The following is a 21822-nucleotide window of genomic DNA, read 5'->3' as shown; positions in this document are numbered from 1 at the left end:
ACTGCCCAGGTAGTCTATCAGTCTCCCACTATTCACACAATACTTCTGATTATGTGGCTTGCCTCCACTATTCATCAACATGGCAGAAGAGGAGTCAACAGATAAGGAAATGCAACACAATTTTGCCTGGAATATAAAACTACAGCATTTATTCCAACTTGGCACAATCTGTACAGAATGCATATTTACATCAATATTTACAGTGACTTTCCAAGATACTTGACATCTCTAATTCATTATCATTACCTTGGTATGGAGATTCAACATGGCATGCACCTAATGGCTATGTAAGCAATACATACCATGCCGTATCATGCTCTAAATTATAGCATTATCGAACAATTTGTCATTTCAAATATATCTTATTTTTGTGGAAACTGATTACAATACGAATAGAAGAGAAAACTCTATAATAGATAAGCCAATGAGTTACCAGGGCCAGGATGTTAAAAGAAGTTAGTCACATTAAGGTTAGTGACTTAACTCATTCTGAACAGATTGGCCAAGGGCTACAAAAGGCACTTCTATAATTTGAGCATCTTATATCAAGAAAAACCCAGGCTCCACAATCAGTTTTTAGTGATTACCAGTTAATTTTTTGCAAGATTGCACTGAACACATCAGAAGACGAGAACAAAATGAATGAAAGCCAATTTTTACAAGATTGTAAATCCCATCAGATGGCCACAGAGATTTACAGATAAGAACGAGAGGTATTCGGGATCTCTTGACCTGAACCAACCTCACACTTCATATACATGTGCAAGGAACTGTACATCATTTCAGTAGCCAGATAAGAGGATTTGTTGATTTAGGTAAGGTTTTGATATGTGGGGTGTTACACTATCATACAATGAACCCCGATGACTCCAAAACACTTCAAGTGACAGCAGCACTTCACGTTATTACAGTACCATATCAACAAAACTCGACATCAAAGCAACACTTGCATTGAGCCAATTTACTGAGCTTAGAATAACATGGATAGATATCAACAGAGATAGATAAAGCATGTTCCACAATCCCTACAAACAGCCCATGAACAAATATTAAATATCACAAAGTCCATATTTGTCAGAAAAGATCATGAAAGATTGAAGTGGGTGAAATTTGACATTGAGATAATACCTTTTCCTCGTCCTTTCTCTGGATGAGATATTTTGCAAACTTTCCAAAGAGGACGTTGCCAATTTAACACCAGCAGCGCCATTTTACCCAGTTTCCTAGCAACTACAAGCTTTGCAGTCAATGTGGCAGTTTTCTAATTGTTGATCAGTAGTCCACATACCCCTTAAACCATTCATTATCTATCTTTCCTTCATTTCTAAACTTGGTTTCATCTCGAGTTGATGAATATTATCAGACATTTTCACTGTCAATACTTAGCTAACATGTTAGAAGAAAATACAAGGCCCATATGAAACTTCGTTCCCGTTAAAAGCCTCGGCCTACCAGGCTGGATTTGTACTGTTTACAGGGTCAATATCTGGTAGTATCTCAATGCTACTGTCCTCAGGGGTTGTAGGACCAGTGTTATGATCCGAGTCCACTGTGCTACCATTCCGTAAAGGCAGTGTCATAGCACCTCCTTGTGGAGACATATCACTATTTGGCGAGACATCTTGATCAATAACATCAGTGGGTTGGTACGGTAGGCCTATGATCTCACAGATTTGCTTTGGTAGTCGTTGGCAGTTTGCAAGCTGGAGGTAAATCGATTCCGCTTTTTCTAAGGTGTAGTCGAGCTCAATGTGGCCGGACATATCATTGATGTGCTGCAAGGGAAGAGAAAGCCCAGGTCATTCATGCAGTCAGAAACAGAGAAGAGTTGAGCACTGAATGCAGTCTTTAACTTGACAACATTAGCACACAAGAATATGCATATTCATGTTTTTGAGTGGTATGGAACTTACTGTTTGAATAGACAGTAGAGTGAACACTATGGCATGTCAAAACATGAAGTCCTGGCCCGTCACTCCCGCATCAACATTGCAGGATAGTGACACTGATGTGAACAAAGAAAGTATCTGATGGCATGATTCTGGTTCTCACCTTGAGTATCTCCGTAAAGCCAAACCCATTCTCAATGAGTGTGTTCTTCTCGGTGTCTAGTATGGCAATACAGATTAGGAGATGGTAGTTCTTGCAAGGTTTATTTGTCCACATCACCTGAAGATAACAAATTTGGAGAGATGCAAGAATAAGCACAATTTGACTGATCAATTTGATGATTTTGGTGACTATCCCACAGCACAAGAGATGTCCTGCCTTTTGTACGTATGTCAGATTCAATAATGGCCAGAATCCCTGACAATGTTCTTAACAAAACTGACATCACAGATATTGTTTCGAGCCTAGTTTCTGGTGGCGAGTTCTAGCTAGTTAGCCAATGTTGGTATTCTACTAACCTCCCATAGCCTCATGACTTCAGGAAACGAGAACTCTCTCTTGAATATAATGAGCAGCCATCGGAAACAGAAGTACATGTTACTGGAATCATGACTCTCTGAAAAACACAAATATCATAAGTTAACCTACCTGGCAGTATCTACAAAATTCAGCAGCACAGTATTTTTAGTTTGTGACCACACTCAAATTCCTTTACCAGGAAAGTTTCAGCGAACAATCAACCTCCCTAATGACAACAAAATTCGGACTCTTAGTGATCATTTTACCTACCTAAATAATTACAAAGCTGTGGGTCTAGGAACTGTACCAATGTATGAAGCTGTGATAACTGTGTCTTCATGCCCTGCTGATCCATCTCAAAGTTGTGAGCGACATTCTCCATAAATCCCGCAAAGCACCAAAATGAATCCACTTCATTCTCCATTACAACCAAGATTGGGGCCAACAGATCGCTCATACCCTGCACATAACCTGAAATGACAAAACAACTTCTTGGTGTTTTCAACTGAAATAGTGGGATGTGTGGCCAAGACCTACAAATATCCTAATTCATTCTTCCAACTGTTACGGGAACAGTTGATTTCATCAAGGTGAATGGCCCAATTATAGTCCCAATGCAGATGGAGCTGCCCTATCTCAGGAACAACCATGCTCTCCCACTGGGAATATCATGGGAGGGGGGGGTTATGACATGGTCTCGTAACTCCAACAATAATAGATAATCAAACCAAGAACCCACCTAAATCAAAGTTATACATGCAGTATGTCAGTAGAATATCATTCAGAACTTGGAGATTTGGATTATTCTCCCCTTGAAAGAACTTGTGCGTCCTGTCTGTCCGGTTGACGTCTTTTTCTATCAAGCTCTTCCGGTCTCTCATGAAGGAAAACCGTTTCTCCTGCTCCTCAGACACTGATTTCCACTGCAGTTTCATCCGGAAATAGTCATCCCTGGAAAACATCATTAGTAGGTTAAGATCCGCAGCCACCAGCAACTGACAGCTGGGTTTAAATCCAACTCTGGTAATTCGTTGAGGAGTCTAGATCAAGCATGCCCCATTGCCACATACTGTGGGTATTTTCGATATGTCATTTCAAACAATGTGTCCCCCAGAACATACTAAATACACAGTTACTTGCTGTATTGAAATGTAACATTTAAATGAACTTCAGAAGGTGATTTTACAACAGTTCATGTAACAACAGTCAAGTAGTAGACCAGACTTCAGGCAGAGAAGTCTATGCGCCATTGAAATCTGCAGGAAATGTTCAGTGAAGACACATTAGCACCAGAACCTAGTTTATTTCAAGCAGAAAATGAGACTTACACCCTCTTCTTTCGGGTTTCTGTTCTTTCCTTGTATGTCGACTCCCATTTATATGTGTCAAGCAGAAACTTCCATACTTCTATTCTTATTGAAGGATCAACTCCCTGAAATACAATATTTCAATATAAAAGCAAAACATGAACTTCTGATGAAGAAGGGAGATCAGTGAAATAGAAGTTAGACCACCAAGCCTATAATCAGGTACTTGTATGTTCAACTCTTGGAAAGATCGCCGCTGTTTCATCTCTGTGTCTATGAGCAAGAACACTGTAATGTTTCATTCGATTTTCCGAAGATTTCTTACCCCTTTGAATATTATTTCCATGACTTCTGGTAGATTGTGAACGAAGCCCTCTTTGTCCATGTGCTTGGACCACTGGCCAGGTGACAGGGGGTAACCCCTCTTTACTTCTAGTCGAGGTGGAAGTTCAGTCTGAATAGAAGAAGCCGTCAATTCAATTCAAGACAAAAAGCAAGAGCTGTCATTTTAGCATTTTAGGCCTTGTGTTACACTGGCAAAGTTTCACTTGTCAAGGGAATCGGCAAAGCATGCTCTCATAAACTATCACTCTTTTAGGCTGATATTCCACTATCTGCGATGAATTTTGTTCTTGTTTTACTTTCTTGGCTGAACCAATACGTTATTCATACCCTGATAAACAACTTACGCATGTTATAACCTCATATCCAGGCTCATCCTGATGGTTGATGTCAACACCTGGCACAGGCAACTCTTCATGCAGAATGTCAGCGATTTCATCTTGTGGTCGCACCTGGATGTCAGGTTGAAGGAGGGTATCGCGCAGGAAGTTGGTCACTTTGCTGAACCCACCCAGAGTGGTTGAATATGGATCACGAATGAATTTCTGAAGGTAAAACAACAAATAGTCTTGATTTGAACACAACGTTAAAAATGAAATGGAGACCAACAACAAAATAGGGTACCTGCAAGGCTACAACTGCCACTATGCAGCGCCGACCGTCACTGGTTCTTGTTTTATAGTAACAGAGACGTGACATCAATTTTGTCTGAACCTTTATGTTATTTTGACACACACCCTATTGAAATATCCGTGTCACACAAACTTACAATTATGTATGAGTACAAAGTGACTTCAAAAGTGACTATTATGAAATAGGTTACATGGCGAAGAGAGAAGGCAAAACCTGCTTCCTCCACCAGGAAGTGAGAAGGTTCTGAGGCTTTTAGGAAGAGAAAAACCCCCAAAGTGAAATGCTGAATGTTTATGATCTCGTGACCTATTTCAGGACTCTGCACGTCACTGAAAGTGTGACTGAGATCATTATCATTTCAAGATTGAATGCATCGATTAACACTTAGCAGATCTTGTAACTAGTTTGAACAAGGATAAAGGTCAATTTACAGGAAGCTGACATTAGAGGCAAAAGGAATATCAATGATAAACAAGGAGACAGAGGAACAGAAATATGCAACAATCAGTGATAACAACCGAACACCATATTAGAGATTTCTCAAAAAACAGATGATTAAACTTCCCATGCGAGCAGTGGGCAAGAGTTATCAAAACGACTTGCTTTTCCAAAGGTAAAATCAAAGCTTTCCAAGAATTCAGGTCTCGGTTCAGGTTCCGGCGCTTCGGATTTCTTAGCTTTTGTGACTTTAGTGAGTGGTTCTGTATGCCTGCGTTCTAGCTTTACACGAGAGAAACATTTCCCATGTTGCTGAAGAAATGAGGTTTATGATGACACTTATTATCATTCTTTGGAAGTGGGCAATTTCACTGGAAATCTCTGAAAGAAATCTGAGCTGTGATGTTACACAAGGAGTGACACCATGGAGGACAGATTGTTACCCGTACGTACTGTAAATCGGGTCATGTTTGTGACTGTTTAATTTTTGCAATATGGAGGCACACTTGAACATTCTAACTCACTATGACTCTAATGCTATAACCATTGAATTACCAAATGAAAGCTTGTCTCAAGAGCACTGATGGTATAATGGTAAATCAAGAAGGCAAGGGCTATTAGTTGTGCCCGGCCCCTGTATGCATAAATAGTGAATAAGCAGTTTTGTGTTGGGTGAAGAGGTGGGACTACAAGCTATTGGTATTCCGTGTATCTTGACCTCACTATAGAGATAACAGCTGCAAAGGAAATGTATCTTACATGTCCTACACAGACAGGGGTTAACATGCAGATGTGTTGGGCATGCAAGCTATGATATCCACACTATGCTAAGCACCGACTGTACATTATGCTTAATTCATGAACTTTTTGCAATTTTCACAGGTGACGGTTTAATCATACATTCAGAAAGTCATCTGTTATTACTATTGCAGATGCAGTGATGATACCCGAGTCTGCAACCTACTACCCACTTTGCCATGACAGGCCACATATATCCAACATTCCAACAAAATGAGGCACAGTTGGAAGACTGGATCAGTGCCATTAATCTCAATCACTCTTTGTTTGTTCAAACAATTTCATCATTCTCTCATGATTAATCAGGGGTCCAAGGCCCGGGCAACCAAGATCTACCTCTTTGCACACTAACATAGTTTAGGCTTTCAACTCTCATACTACTCTGATGTGCATAGGTGCATGGGTGGAAGCATATCAAAGCGTGGAGCTGAATACTATTCATATGAGAGGAGCAGACCTACCGAGAAGGAAGAGCGGGAATGGGCACGACCTCCTACACGCAGTGCATAGGCAGACTTTGCCAGGGCTGCATCATATCTCTATGAATACACAATGAAGACACTTTAAGTATATACAAGGCCTTTAAACTTCATCAGGCACACTCAAAAGGACAACTTTTGATGGATATCTGTCTGCCATCAAGACTCTCTCAGGCCACAAGCATAGAGAGGAAAGAACTGTATCTCTGATACAAAACGTTCTTGATTAACATTTCTGATAATCAACGTGTGCATTTCTATCCCCGGCATTCATTGGTATCATCGAACCTTAAAGACCTTGTGAGACAGGCAATGACATAATACAGCATACAGATTAGTAGAGCAGAACTGTGGAGTGAGTCAGAGAGGTGTGTCATGTGTCATAACTTCCATGCATGCCATTCTACACGAAGTGAATTATTTGTCTCTGGTGTTAGAGATTTGAGTTATTGGTGTGTTTCATACCTCTGGTCTGTTCAAGTCTGTGTTGTTGGGGGTCCATGTCAATGAGTTTTGAGGTTTATTCCATTTGTTACAAGTTCATGTTGAAGTTATGCTAAAGCTTGACCAAGCTGTGAGTGTTATGTGTTCATTACAGAAAATAAGCACCAACTAAAAATGACCCGCATCTATACCAGGGAAATCAAAACAAAGACCATCTTGAGACAAGCTTTCAAGTAGTACTGTTTTGAGGTTGTTGAATCTATTATCTAGTAGTTGTCAAAGATTGGGACAAATTCTACTTTAACACCATCTTAGAAATACCTACCGACACAAAGTCAGCAGATGTCTCACCAAATATCTGAAGTTCATCAAACGATCTATGAAGGGCTCCAGGGTCATGTTCCCTGACCAAGTACAGCCTGGAATCCTTGGCAGATCTGAAAGGGAGATCTATTATAACCTGTGCAACAATCATCCAGTACTGTTTCCCACCCTAATCTGCCTGACTGTCCTAGATAAAGTGGCACCGACCCTACTGTCTTCTACCCAATTTTCTACTGGTGTTACCACTCATTTGAAGGTTTGTATCTATTTTGACAGATGATTCTGCTCAGGGCAGTATTATCTAATTATCCCAACTTTTTTATGCTAAATAAGAAAGTGTATGTGCCAACCTTTTTATAGCCAAGTATCTCTCAAGTTCTTTGATCAGAATTTTGGTGCCACCCTGATGGAAATGTAGAGCAGGGTAGGTTGTTCCATCTTTCAGGATGAAGATGAGGTAGGACCAGCCAAGACTTGGTTTAGACCGTCGGAAGCTTTTCAAATCGGTGACATCAAATTTGATGATGTTCTTATGGCGTCTCGGTTTCTTCTCTATTTGCGGACTAGGCATGTTTGGTGGCGGCTCTCTCTCCTTCATGATAACAGAACCTAAAGAGAAAGTAAAACAGCTGGTCACAAATGAAAGCCTTTTATCGGTAAAGTTGTCAGAATGACCAATGTTACACAAAGAACACCAATTGTGGTAAGAATGACCAAAGTTAGAAACAGTAATTGGTAAGAAAGACATAAAGAGATGACAGACTGGCCATACAACAAACTAAGACCTTAGCAGATCCAGTGTTCTCCAAACCATCACAAAGAAAGGGAGAAGCTCCCTCTTAAAAATACTCTTGCAATCAACCCTCCTTGTGGACTTTCTATTCTCCCCCCACTTTAGAATTCTGTTTTGTAACGGTTTTCAATGAGGAGCACCCCTCTTGAAGTCTCGCCGCCACCCATTCCCATCAAAGTTTTCAGTAAATCTTATGGAGAACACTCCTGGTCTTAAGTTGCTGGGAACAACAAAACACATCAAGACTGCAACTGCTCACCACCTGATGCGCCATTCTCTCTGTCTGATTTATATGAGACTGCATTGATGACCGCCCAGTCTTCACTGTGGCTTGGTTCATCATCTTCATCATCCAACGGTCGCCAGTCTATGTACAAACCATCGATCTGAAAGCAGGGAAAACCAAGTCAGACGCTACACAATCTATGGACTATTGAATGACTTACTTTCGTAGATTACCCAGGAGCCAACAGAATAGTGCAGTGCCAGTGTATCTTTTAAAGACGATGATTTTCCAACTCGGAGTACGCAAAATGAATACTGCCAGCAACAAGCGTAAAAAGAAACACTTTGGCACTATAAAATGCATACACAAACAGCATAGTTCAGGAATAGTTTGTACGTAGATTTTTGAGCACTGAGAGTGAGACTTTTAGTAAACCCATTATACTATCACTACCGTATATTTAATCCTACACACCTGCTCCACAAAGTAAAGCGTGCCACCAATCAAGGAGTCCTCACTTGAACTGTCTGAATTGCTATGAAGGAAGACACCTTCTTTGTTGAAGATCACCTGCAATGCAAAGAACGTGTACTGTCAAGACTTACTGGTATAATTTGAAGAAAAGATTTAAAATTCGTCTCCCGGTATGTTTAACAAAATTTGCCATCAAACTACATTTGTCAGGATTGCTGTCATCGACATAGGCCTATAGGCCAACTGATATACACGCAACTCATATCTGACATATGTCAGATATGACATATGTGACACGTGATGAATACTACTTTCTTGACAAGCCGGGTCACTGGTGTGAATAAAACCAGTGTAAATACAACGAAAGACTCATGACATCATGCATGCATGTCCGTCCATGTGTTTGCGATGGCAAAACGTCACCACACTGCATCATACCAACCATGACATGTCAGTATTGTTACTGCAAGAAAGAGTGACGTGTTCCAAAAAAGTACGATTTCAAAGAGTGTTCGTCTCATCTGTACGCCGGTCCTGACTGAATCTAGTAAGTGAGATGTATTGCATACTCATATTCTTTCATTTAAACATTTGGTCATCGAAATTAACAAATAGATAAGGCAGCAATCTGCTAAAATAAACCAGGAAATCGAAACATTTTTCTCACCCTCTCGTCAGCCATTTTTGTTTTTATTGACGCGACCTCGCCTCCAGGAAAAAACAGTACCTGGAGTTCAGGTTGAAAATGTGGCTTATACCTTAAACTATATTTTATCATTTCTCAATTTACTCACTTATTACTATATACCTTGTATATATAAAGATTTATTAGCTTATTGAAAAAAATATTCTTGATATAAATACATAAAAATATGATTTTTCCGGTAAAATACCGCATGTAGTACTAAGTGTTTTAAGCGATATAAAAAGCCATGTGAAGGTTGAAAATGTTGAGCAAATCTACTTCGATTTTCCGATTAAATCCCACTTTTTGTAGACGGGTAAATTATTTAAGTTAGTCATTCCTTGAGATGATACCATTTCAATCAGAAAAAGTAGAGCAGTTTAATCTAGATGCAAAATTAAAGAATGTATTGGCTATTGCTCATTCAAGTTCTCACTCAATCAATCAATCAAACTGACTTACTTAACTTTGTTGGTACAAAATCATGAAACTATAAAGTTCAGTAAAATATTGGACGATTCTGAAGAAGATGTGCACTACATAGAGATGGTTGAGCTCTCGGTGAGCGTCAATTACAGTTATCCAGAAATGTCTGAATTCCTTGGATGGATACTCTACAGTACATTTATTTCAGATTTGTTGTTCTCTTCTTCACTAAGGTTGCCCAAAGATGTGTCTCCAGTTCAACGACTCCAGATGGGGAGTCTCCAAAGATCGTCAACCCATACCGTGTGAAGGAAGAGACAAAGGGAGAGAAGATCAGCAAGGCAATGAAAGCCTATCTTGATAGGGCACAGAAACATGGCAAGGACGCAGCTAGCTCTCTTGATGATCAGATGTTTAAGTTCAACTTTACCTCTATCGATAACTATGTGAACCTTACAATGCCAAAAAGCATGTAAAATATCAGAGTATTTTATGGTGGGCATAAATTATGCGTTAACAATTAGATGTAAGTTGAATAAATCCTTCCTAAAATAAATGACTGCAGCTGAATGTAAAACACAATTTTTCAGATGTTTTCATGAAAGAACAGATTGCAGAGTATGAAATTGGTAAACGCCACCTTGCTAATATAATGGGGGAAGATCCTGAGTCATTTTCTCAAGGAAACATTGACGTAAGTAATTTCTTGAGGTTTGAAAAAGATTGATAGTATTTAGATTGGAAGTGGAACTGAACTGCTGACACCTAACGTCTTGCTTGGATTTTTCATGTCCTGACGTAATTTTGGTCAACGTGGCCTACAGATTGCCTCTTGAACAGCTAATTTATAATGCCTGGTGTATTTCATGTTCAGTATGAGATCATTTGACCATGACCTTTCAGGATGCCATCAGATACCTCTTACCATCAGGGTTATTCGAAAAAAAAGCAAGACCATTATTAAAGGTGAGTACATTCCATTCAAGTGACCCCCCCCCCATGGCAGCATGCATGTTGTGCCTCTTGACCTGCTCAGAATAATCCGCAAGATCTTTGTAGAATGTGTCCTTGTCATTTAGAGTTTTCATTTGCATGCTCACAGAGGTCATATTGTTTAAATGGACAATTTCGACAATGTAACCGTGGCACTTATCTCAACCAGAGTAGGCCCCTGGGCAATTTCATTCATTTTTACATTCATAATTGATCAGTCATAGATATTGAGTGCATCTAAATCTAATATTATTTCATCTTCCAGCATCCTGAGGAGATATTCCCCAAAAAGAAAGCTGCTCAATTTGGAGTGGATGGCAGACCTTTTCACTCCTTGTTCTATACTGGGAAGCCTAACTTATATAATATCATGCACGTAAGTTTTGTGCACGTGACTTGTTTTCACTTGGTTGAACCCCTTTGCAGTGTGGCAGACTTTCTTTTCGTCTGTATGCATAATCTCACTGCGGCGTGTCTCTGATCTTTATCAGTCAAGAAGTTACTACCCTCATGAATCACCTTTGAAGTGTCTTTGTCACCAAAATAGACATATTAGTTTGGGCTATGCATGCCTTGACTGCCATGTGTTCTTCCTCCACAGGATGCTGTGCAACATCTTTATGAACTCAACAGTTATGAAGACACAATGATCCAGCAGGGATGGCTTCAGCCCCCAGAACATATCAAAAAGGTGTAAGTTACAGTTACTTTCTCCTTTGTTCTATCAGCTGAAGATATGCTTTACCTTCTGCTCTGCCTTATGTGTGACCCGCTCTACCAAAACTAGGCGCTTGTCGCATCTGAACTTGACAGGTTGATACGGACTTGTTGTTCATTTCCCTATTGTAGACCTTTTGTGAAATGTGACCAAATCAGTTTGTAATAGATATCACAAAAGGTCTACAATAGGGAAATGAACAACAAGTCCGTATCAACCTGTCGAGTTCAGATGCGACAAGCGCCTAGTTTTGGTAGTGCGAGTCACATATGGTCTTAGAGTTCGGATGACCATTTATCTAAGAATTAAAAAGAACACTCTTTAATAATTTACATGTAATATCTGTAAAAGATGTCTTTAGTTTAAAATACGTACACTTATTCATAATTTGAGCAATTCAATCTGCATTACAGGATAAAATATTCATATTTCATGCTTTTGTTTCAGCCTGCTTACTGGAAGTGATTGGATATCAATAGATACACTGAAAGACATTGTCCTAGAACCTTTAACTCCACAACTGGTAAGTAATGGTGACCCACAGACTAACAAATTAGCTGGTGAGAGGTGAGGTATGCAGGAAGGCTTCCTTCATTGTCATCATTACCATCGTCATAATCCTATTGGAGTTCTGCTGGAGGTCTGGAATCCACAGTAGGCAACTGTGTGGGATCTTTTACTTGCCCTTGCAGAGACACTCATGTACAAAGGACAACGGCTGACAGACCCACGGACGCTGTTGAGTGGCTGTAAGCTGATAGCCAAGTTAACATACTTAATTGCTCTCCTTCTTTCAATATTTCAGTATGACAAATTCATCATAGTGATGACCCGGCTCGCTGAGCATCCGTATTCTGAACAGAAGGCAGAATTCATCATGAAGTTCAGGAAGAAAATCCTACAGACTACTGCATCTGTTGAAAAGCCTCCTGTAAGTTACATTTTTTGTTCATTCATCATCATTTTGGAGAAGGCCAATGCAGTTTTTACCATTCCACTACTGGTCATTGTAATGAGAATAATTACACCTTGCACGAATCATGAATAGTATATACATCTTGTGACACAACAGGCTACACATAACTGATACCTGTTGCATTGCTAGATGTGAACAGGGCTGTAAGAAAGACGTCTTATTTTCAGATACAAGAAACAGAATCCGGCCGTAGATACACAGAAGCAAAAGGTAAGAGTTTTTCCTATGGCGTTTAGTCCACAAGGGTTACATCTCAGATTTACTAAAGATGAAATGTCAGCTACTACTAATAAATGTCCCGACATCACAGCTTCAGTGTTATTAGCTCCGCTGTGGGGAGCTTATTAGAATACCATGGCATTCACCGTCGTCACAGTTGTACTTTATATGGCCAGTGACACCAGCGTGTTGGTGAAAATTCACGTACGGCAGCATATTATAAAGTTACTGCTATATATCGTAGTGTGACAGCCCCATCAGATATCACTGTCCGACGTTGGGCCAGTGTCACCCCTGTTGAAAAATGTTATTATTTTCAGCATCACGAAAAGATGCAAAGGCAATTGTTAAAGTATATGAAGATGGAACTGGAAAAGTCACGATAAATGGAAAGTCAATGTTGGACTACTTTAAGCATGAGCACCATATAGAAAAGTAAGTTCAAGTTATATCAACAATCCTGCTTCCATTACACCGAGAAGCAGTCACGGTTTCCAGTATTAGACAGGCTTTGTGGTCAGTTATGTAAGTTATGATATGTCTATCGGTTCGTTTAGTCCACTCTTGCCTTGACGGTATCTGACTTCAGTTTCTGGCTGAGGACCATGATATAGGATGAATCAAAGAAAGTATCAGCATTGTATCAAAATTAATTTTTCTCCTGCTTTTTCAGAGAACAGATAGCTTATCCCTTACAGTTTACAGATAAGCTCCTCTCTGTGGATGTAGAAGCACAGGTTGAAAAAGGTGGTCTAAATGGCCAGGCCGGAGCTGTCCGACATGGTGTGGCAGTTGCCCTAACGAGCTTCCTCGATGAGGATATGATAGAACGGATGCGCTTGGCTGGCTTACTCACCCATGATCCCAGGAGGCGAGAAAGGAAGAAGGCAGGACAGAAGAAAGCAAGGAAGAAATTCACATGGTACACAAAATTTTATTTCAATTTTGAATAAATCTGGTCCATTGAGTATAGCCATTGCCTTGCCAGTTCCAAAATAGTGGGTGGATATTTACATTGTTTCAAGTGCAAGTGGAAAAATGAGTCTTATTCATGATTGATTGTGTAAACTTTTCAATCTGTGAAAGTACATGGAGTATATAATGACAAAAACACGCTCTTTCACTGAAGCGTTCCGTTATGTTTGTGTAGTTCACTAATAGTCTCCTGTTTTATGTCATAACTGACCTTTCCATTTCTCTCTTTTCAGGAAAAAACGTTGAGTGGATTCTGAAATTCCTAAGTTATAATTACATAAAGAAAAGTGTAAGAATCAGAAGTGAATTTGTATTAGAGTAATGTAAGAACAAAAACGGTGGAACTGTTTTGGACGTACGATTTGTGTATGAAATATATGAAAAATGTTTGATCAATCTAACTTCAGTATTTCTATAGAATTATGTAAGAAGTGCATGAGAACTCTATAAACTCCCAGCACATCTTTGCCCAGAGCTGCACTGATCTGTCTTCAAGATGGATTGTTCCCCAAATAAAGGATTGCCCAGAGCTAGCACTGGTGCTTGTCTTCAAGGGGGCTATTCCTCCAATACACCATCGCCTGGACCTAGCACTGATCTGTCTTCAAGATGGGTTGGTCCTCCAATACACCATCGCCCAGACCTAGCACTGATCTGTCTTCAAGATGGGTTGGTCCTCCAATACACCATCGCCCGGACCTAGCACTGATCTGTCTTCAAGATGGTTTGGTCCTCCAATACACCATCGCCCGGACCTAGCACTGATCTGTCTTCAAGATGGGTTGGTCCTCCAATACACCATCGCCCAGACCTAGCACCGATCTGTCTTCAAGATGGGTTGGTCCTCCAATACACCATCGCCCAGACCTAGCACTGATCTGTCTTCAAGATGGGTTGGTCCTCCAATACACCATCGCCCAGACCTAGCACTGATCCGTCTTCAAGTCTTCAAGAGGAGCTGTTCCTCCAATACACCATCGCCCAGACCTAGCACTGATCCGTCTTCAAGTCTTCAAGAGGAGCTATTCCTCCAATACACCATCGCCCAGACCCAGCACTGATCTGTCCTCAAGATGGGTTGTTCCTCCAATACACCATCGCCCAGACCTAGCACTGATCCGTCTTCAAGTCTTCAAGAGGAGCTGTTCCTCCAATACACCATCGCCCAGACCTAGCACTGATCCGTCTTCAAGTCTTCAAGAGGAGCTGTTCCTCCAATACACCATCGCCCAGACCCAGCACTGATCTGTCCTCAAGATGGGTTGTTCCTCCAATACACCATCGCCCAGACCTAGCACTGATCTGTCTTCAAGATGGGTTGGTCCTCCAATACACCATCGCCCAGACCTAGCACTGATCCGTCTTCAAGTCTTCAAGAGGAGCTGTTCCTCCAATACACCATCGCCCAGACCTAGCACTGATCTGTCCTCAAGATGGGTTGGTCCTCCAATACACCATCGCCCAGACCTAGCACTGATCCGTCTTCAAGTCTTCAAGAGGAGCTATTCCTCCAATACACCATCGCCCAGACCTAGCACTGATCCGTCTTCAAGTCTTCAAGAGGAGCTATTCCTCCAATACACCATCGCCCAGACCTAGCACTGATCCGTCTTCAAGAGGAGCTGTTCCTCCAATACACCATCGCCCAGACCTAGCACTGATCTGTCCTCAAGATGGGTTGTTCCTCCAATACACCATCGCCGAGCACAAGCACTGATGCTTGTCTTCAAGACGGGTTGTTCCCCAAACACGCCATTGCCTAGAGCTAGCCCTGGTCTGTCTTCAAGATGGGTTGTTCCCCAAACACGCCATTGCCTAGAGCTAGCCCTGGTCTGTCTTCAAGACGGGTTGTTCCCCAAACACGCCATTGCCTAGAGCTAGCCCTGGTCTGTCTTCAAGACGGGTTGTTCCCCAAACACGCCATTGCCTAGAGCTAGCCCTGGTCTGTCTTCAAGATGGGTTATTCCCCCAACACACCATTGCCTAGAGCTAGCCCTGGTCTGTCTTCAAGATGGGTTATTCCCCCAACACACCATTGCCTAGAGCTAGCCCTGGTCTGTCTTCAAGACGGGTTGTTCCCCAAACACGCCATTGCCTAGAGCTAGCCCTGGTCTGTCTTCAAGACGGGTTGTTCCCCAAACACGCCATTGCCTAGAGCTAGCCCTGGTCTGTCTTCAAGATGGGTTATTCCCCCAACACACCATTGCCTAGAGCTAGCCCTGGTCTGTCTTCAAGATGGGTTATTCCCCCAACACACCATTGCCTAGAGCTAGCCCTGGTCTGTCTTCAAGACGGGTTGTTCCCCAAACACGCCATTGCCTAGAGCTAGCCCTGGTCTATCTTCAAGACGGGTTATTCCCCCAACACACCATCGCCCAAGGCTAGAACCGATGCTTGACTTTAAGATGTGTTGTGCCTCCAACACACCATCGCCCAGAGCTAGCAGTGATCTGTCTTCAAGGCGGGTTGTTCCCCAAGTGCACCATTGAAGAGACATGAGTACAGAAGGTCTGTATTCTGAAGACGCACTCGTGTATGAGACGGAGTAGACCGACAGTCGAGATGAGAGTAGCCCGGCAGTCACAACCAAGGACAAGACTCGACTTCATTGGTGCTGGTCTCAATATGTTTGAGATTAAAACAGCATTTGTGAACAGGTTTCATTGCGACTGACTGGTCTGAATGCCTCCCAACTAAGTCGTTTCTTCTGTCAGGAAATCCCATCATTACCGGGACATAAAACAAGCGAAGATGACTACTCGGCAGCTTTGTTACTTTATTGTTCAAATTCGTGTGGAGCTGAGTGGACCTTGCGACCATTTTACACGAGTCATGTCGCCCGCGAGTCGTGCGCGATCAACTGGCGGCATCATCATCAGCTCGGATTACGGCCAAATGCTTCCTCAGTGCGCTTTAATGCTTGTAGCGTATTCATGCTCTTGTGTTTTCCTCTCATTTGCAACTCTGTACAAGTTTTATGACACACCTTACACAATTTCTCTATTACCAGACTTAATGTAGTTACTAGTAATCCGAAGATACCTCGTGGAATCACGCGAGCTATTTCGGGAGGCAAGGCCAAGTCACACAATACTTGATTTCTCGATCGCGGTCGAAAATTTTTATACATATCGGATATATCGGGTCATTTGGCAAAAAACGTTCCGAACTTTGATATCAGTTTAAAGACGTAAGCGTAAACAGTATTAGTATTGGCCGGGTCTATTTGGCAGGCCGCTCGCCGAACAGGCATCTTTTTTTGTCCTGTTTGGAGAGCCGCTTGCCAAACAGCACTAAAAAGCCACCCTGTTCGGCCAGCCGGGCTTGCCAAACAGGTAAAAAATCTACCCTGTTTAGCGAGCTGGAGACTTTACTTTAATATTAATGAGTTCGGCTCTCCATTCAGGACAAGAAAAAGTCGCTGTTTGGTAAGCAGGGCTTGCCAAGTAGTCACTTTCATTAGTATTTGGCTGATAGGGGTAGAGACACAGCAGTTAATTTCAGCATGATTTTCTGACTGCGACGTGATTAGACATGCAAAATACGATATGCCTGTGTTTCAGAATGATTCAGAACAAAAAACTGACTTGAGTTTAATTGTCACGAATTTCCAACCACAAAGATCTAATGTCATGGCAGCAACGGTTTGTTTCATAAACTTGTAAATGATATAATAAATGGGAACCGACTTGTCAGCAACACTGAGCCACTGGTAAAAAAACTCCGTCATCAATCACTTCACTTTGAAAGACATAAACTGAGCAAAGGATGGCCATTGTGATGGAGAACGAAATATATTGTACTGAAAAAAACAGGAACAAAGTGCGATCCATCCCCTAATGAACATGGTTCTTCCGACTAGCCCAGTTTCATCTGAAGACTGACTTGGAATTTGCTTGTCATTGCTGGACCCGTTGATGATAATTCCCCCCTTAGTTTATCATTGTGGTCTTAGCAGACGTGTTAAGACTAGTTGACGGCCGAAGAATGAGTGCACAACTGCAAGTGTCGACGGACGGTGTCTGAACCTGCTCCAATCCTCCTCCCCTTTGGGACCACATGTGGCAGAGTTTGGCCTCTATTACCATGGTGCATACTGAAAAGCTTCGTCAGCGAAGAAACCTGCAAAGAAAGCGGCGCAGCACCGGTGTCTTCCCCTTTGGGAGTTGCTCGTTGGGTGTTTGGCCTGCTGATCCAGGATAGCAGCCTTGTCGCTCAGACTCGACGTGCTAATCTCAGCCACGGTCTGTCATGCGCAGATCCGTTATAATTTCTCGAAAGCAATATCACTGTAGCATTTAATATAGTTAAGATTGTGACATGAATAGCGCGTGAGCCCGGCTGTCAAACGAGCAGCAAGAAATCGATGAAAACACAGTTTTATTGTTAGCAGCAATCCGCCAAGATAATAAACCTGAGGATGTAAAAGCTATGATAAAATGGACTAAATAAAAGTGCTTTTCGCCTTTTCTTTATCTTATTATTCTAGACAGCTGCGGCCTTCAGTAGCTGCTGTAACATTTTATTTTCGCACATTGTAGGGAATTAGCCCGCGCGGTTCAATAATGGTATAGGGAGTTATTGAGTTATTCAGTCTGGTCGGGACATAAAGTTTCAATTAAGAGATGATTATTGGGTCAAAAGCGATTGCGGAAGAGGCAAAGGTGGCAGCAGAGCGCTCGATCTTCTTGGAAGTTTATCCGGTGAGGAACGGAATAGTTTTAACGACACATTGGGCAAGTGCGGCACGTTGACGATGTCGCAGATATCAGAACAAGGCCGGTGTCATAGTATGACGTTTGCGCATGGGTGAAGCACGGCCCAAACAAATCCTGACAAACTTTGAAGGGGCCTCTTTAGGCAGCACCTACGTTGGCAAGATAAGTTTCACGACGTTGCCTATAGGGTTCTCTTCCATCTCACAGTACGACGAAACTATTCACGCTACTGCGAGAAATAAATCTAGTGCTGAATCAAATATATGACCGAGCGGTGCCCTATTAAGCATATCAGTCACCGAAGATGGCCAAATCGAACCCTCTGCATACTCCTGCCTATAGTTCCTGTAAAGCCTGATGGTTAGTGCCAGATGATGTCCCGGGTATAAGTTTGAGGAAGATTTACCCGCGGGGTAAAAAGGTCAACCCCGAGAACCCTCATCACCTCTGTCCTGGCCATCCTGTCCTTCGCGAAGCGTCAGCGTCCGATATGCCTGATCAGCGTGGTCTCGTTTCCAGCGTAAAACACCACAAACACATGCGCAAAATGATATCACCACGGCACCGGAGATGCTGTAGACATTCGGTATCTTTGAGGTAAACATGACTTGTAGGACATAGGCGAAAACAATTTGAGAGGTCCGAACGGTCGCCACGACAGAGGCATGTTCGTATCTCAGTGCGAGCTGGACAAGCAATCTTGCTATAGCAGCGCCGCTCGATGCCCCTAACATGCAGAGCCAGGGCGTAGCAAGTCCAGGAAAGCTCCACTTGTCCAAGACATACAGCAAAAGGGCGTTAAACGTAGTTTCCACAATACTTTGTTGCACAAGTTTTGTTGTGAAGTGATGATTTACCATCAGCCGATTCAGTGTCAGGTATAACGCTGTGAAAAATGCTGAAGAAACACCCATAACACAGCCAATCCAGCGGGGAAACGTATTACTGCTAAACCGACGTTCGTCAAGTGAGGCTCTCGTACGATTTTGTCCGCCCTTTGATACCAGAGGTCGGGAATCTCTAATCTTGACGTTCTCATCATGAGGAGGACGATGAACTTTCCATGGGTTTTTGGAACCTTCAAGGATTAACTGACTCGCATTACTCTTCCACGGTGCTTGAATCGACGATCCGTTGTAGTTTTCTAAGGTTTTTAATACAACTGCGATATTTGATTGCTGAAAACTAACATTCGAATGGATCCCATTGACAACGGAGGTATGATTCTCAAGAATGGCTGACGAGTTGCTATCTTGACGGTTTTTCGTCCAGTTTACTGACTTTCCAGAAGTGAAATAATACCATATGAACGGAGGCTGAATGACCAAGACCGTTCCTATCAACGCCAGAATGACCAAAGTCGTCTCTGTTATCCCGCATGGCTCTCTCAGCATAAGACAGCCGAGGATACCCGCAAAGACAGGGGCTGAGTAGCAGAGAGCACTGGCATCTGCGTATCCCAGGGTCACCACTGCGCCAACGTAGAAGTTGTTCGCCACAACGAACGAGAGACACGTTATCCAAAGTTTGGCATCGTTGACCACGAATGGCGTTCTCTTGATTCCAAGCAGTGGAACAAGGAAGAGAAATGTCAGTCCAGGTCGGAAAACGTTGAACTGGAAAACGTGGAAGTAGTCCTTTGAGAACATGATGAAGAGTCCGCTGACGGCGGCAGCCAGGCCGGAAAGTATGGTGAACACCACACCCAGGCGACGGTCGAGATGTCCTGTATCCATCAGACTTCTTCCTTGTCTATTCGTGTTGGTAGGTGTGTTTGCGTTATGTCGTATCTCCAGTACATTATTGCATGCATGTTTCTGAAAGGGCCATTGAAACGTTAAACTAGACTATCGCTATCTACAAGTCTGATGGCACAAATGATATATGGATTGATAAACCTAGGGAATTCCGAATTGCATGACTGAAACACACATACGGACGGGACAGGTTACCCTGCATGGTCGAAGAAGAGTTTATCAGCGTAACTTCTGACCTAGCAGGCCCGGCCCTGACTATAGCCTCCATAATGTGCTTTCTTGATAGCTATGATCCTGGGGTTAATGTCTGTTCTCCGCTGTTTGTTTGCAGGACCGGAGAAACGAACATTACATGTAACTTTTAATTTCCCCAGGATGGATATCTATACGATGGCAGGACAACCTGTCTTTTGGGTTGCGATGAATATCACGAACTTTGGGGTCGATTTGTCAAACACATGCATTGCAGAACGGAACAATATCATACGTAATACGATCAGAGAAATTATTTATAAGGTTTTCCAATAGGGATATTCTGGGAGCGTTCTTGAAGAATCTATTTAAAACATATACAAAGTTTGAACGTGTGAAGATGAAGACCAAAGACATATTACATACAGTATAGGACTCTGTTGAAACAAGTCAGCCGTATCCGTGGTCAAATGTGCGATCTCGCACTTTGTGCACAAGGCATTTGGACATTATAGTATTGGAATCGCTGCAGCTTGTTGTGTTTATGAAACTTTTAAGACACTTCATCGCTGAACAAATGTCGTTCTCTCATTACTCCACAGCGTCTAGTTTGGTCGAGGATGGATTGTTACTCCTCACCCCTTCCGCCGGAACACTTGTCACCGAATGGGCCGGATTGGAACGCGTAGTGTTGTTCATGCAAACGTATCTTGCTCTTGCTGTCATAGTTATAGGCGTCTCAGGCAATGTCCTGTCGTTGGTTGTCTTCATTCGGTGTCGGAATAAAAAGGACGCCGTCATCTATTACCTGACAGCGCTGTCAGTTGCTGACCTACTCTGTATGTTGAATGCGATAGTTGTATGGCTGGCGACGGGTCTTCATCAGATCACCGGAGGAAAATATGGCATCAATGTCTTTCTTATATCGCCCATTTCATGTAAACTCTCAAGTTACCTCATGTTCACAGTGTTGCTCGTATCGTCATGGATAATTGTGGCATTTTCTATTGAGAGGGTAGTGATAGTTTGGTACCCGCTTCAGCGACCCAAGTTAACGGGGAGTCTACGCCTCAAGATTATTGTATCAATATTCGTGATTTCCGTGTTAGTGGTTTCTTACCGGTTTTTTGTTTTTGATTTAAGATTTAGTCAGGGCAGTCCCATGTGTACATATGTGGTATTACACAGCATGGTGTACACCCAGCTTGACAGCCTCCTTAATATATACGGCCCAGTTCTCATCATCATTGTCTGCAACATATCGATAATATGGGGCATATCAATGTCAGACAATCTGAAAATAAGCGGGAGGGATCCGCAAGAAAAACGGATGATTCTGAATCTGTTGATAATATCAAGTATGTATATTGTGTTTCTCACTCCCAGAGCTGTAATATGGCCATACTTTTTCAGTCTTCAAAGTGAGCCAGCTTCACAACATGCAGCTTACCTGCAACTGATATATTATTGTTACGTTATGAGTTTACAGATATCCT

The 21822-nt window shown here is 42.2% G+C and overlaps 2 protein-coding genes across 5 annotated transcripts; one reads left to right on the top strand and one right to left on the bottom strand.

The window, feature by feature from the left end:
* Positions 1 to 131: 131 nt before the first annotated feature.
* On the bottom strand, positions 132 to 9360 carry LOC135488122 (TBC1 domain family member 15-like). Of its 3 annotated transcripts, none has more exons than XM_064772587.1 (14): positions 9335 to 9360; positions 8668 to 8763; positions 8227 to 8353; positions 7525 to 7783; positions 7176 to 7287; positions 6389 to 6466; positions 4406 to 4603; positions 4042 to 4170; positions 3738 to 3841; positions 3149 to 3360; positions 2680 to 2880; positions 2409 to 2506; positions 2053 to 2169; positions 132 to 1775 (listed from the first exon to the last, which is right to left on the bottom strand). In XM_064772587.1, exons 1-14 carry the CDS (start codon positions 9347 to 9349, stop codon positions 1449 to 1451), a joined length of 2073 nt encoding a protein of 690 aa, XP_064628657.1. In that variant the 5' UTR covers positions 9350 to 9360; the 3' UTR covers positions 132 to 1448. The 3 variants fall into 3 exon arrangements, with proteins under 3 accessions (XP_064628657.1, XP_064628658.1, XP_064628659.1); XM_064772588.1 differs by having other exon boundaries at positions 8230 to 8353; XM_064772589.1 differs by lacking the exon at positions 6389 to 6466.
* Positions 9361 to 9584: 224 nt separating this feature from the next.
* Positions 9585 to 14017, top strand: LOC135488233 (small ribosomal subunit protein uS9m-like). Of its 2 annotated transcripts, none has more exons than XM_064772747.1 (12): positions 9585 to 9668; positions 10012 to 10156; positions 10369 to 10472; positions 10682 to 10744; positions 11037 to 11147; positions 11373 to 11464; positions 11937 to 12012; positions 12295 to 12420; positions 12633 to 12675; positions 13005 to 13119; positions 13358 to 13606; positions 13893 to 14017. In XM_064772747.1, the coding sequence occupies exons 1-12, from the start codon at positions 9615 to 9617 to the stop codon at positions 13903 to 13905; spliced, it is 1191 nt and encodes a 396-aa protein (XP_064628817.1). In that variant the 5' UTR covers positions 9585 to 9614; the 3' UTR covers positions 13906 to 14017. The 2 variants fall into 2 exon arrangements, with proteins under 2 accessions (XP_064628817.1, XP_064628818.1); XM_064772748.1 differs by having other exon boundaries at positions 9593 to 9681.
* The last annotated feature ends 7805 nt before the right edge of the window (positions 14018 to 21822 follow it).

The sequence above is a fragment of the Lineus longissimus genome, chromosome 5, assembly GCF_910592395.1.
Source record: "Lineus longissimus chromosome 5, tnLinLong1.2, whole genome shotgun sequence".
Taxonomy (NCBI): Eukaryota; Metazoa; Nemertea; class Pilidiophora; order Heteronemertea; family Lineidae; genus Lineus; species Lineus longissimus.
The sequence above is the reverse complement of the archived record's forward strand: the minus strand, read 5'-3'. Positions and strand labels throughout refer to the sequence as shown.

What these genes read in the sequence shown, in the direction of transcription:
- LOC135488122 (XM_064772587.1), bottom strand. An exon ending in GATATGAGGTTATAACATGC is followed by an intron (nt 4,171 to 4,405) that starts GTAAGTTGTTTA and finishes TCTTCTATTCAG; the next exon opens with ACTGAACTTCCACCTCGACT. An exon ending in AAGTCATGAGGCTATGGGAG is followed by an intron (nt 2,170 to 2,408) that starts GTTAGTAGAATA and finishes TGTTATCTTCAG; the next exon opens with GTGATGTGGACAAATAAACC.
- LOC135488233 (XM_064772747.1), top strand. Translation starts at nt 9,615, where the DNA reads ATGTTGAGCAAATCTACTTCGATTTTCCGATTAAATCCCACTTTTTGT. An exon ending in ATCCCACTTTTTGTAGACGG is followed by an intron (nt 9,669 to 10,011) that starts GTAAATTATTTA and finishes TTCTTCACTAAG; the next exon opens with GTTGCCCAAAGATGTGTCTC. An exon ending in TAGATACACAGAAGCAAAAG is followed by an intron (nt 12,676 to 13,004) that starts GTAAGAGTTTTT and finishes TATTATTTTCAG; the next exon opens with CATCACGAAAAGATGCAAAG.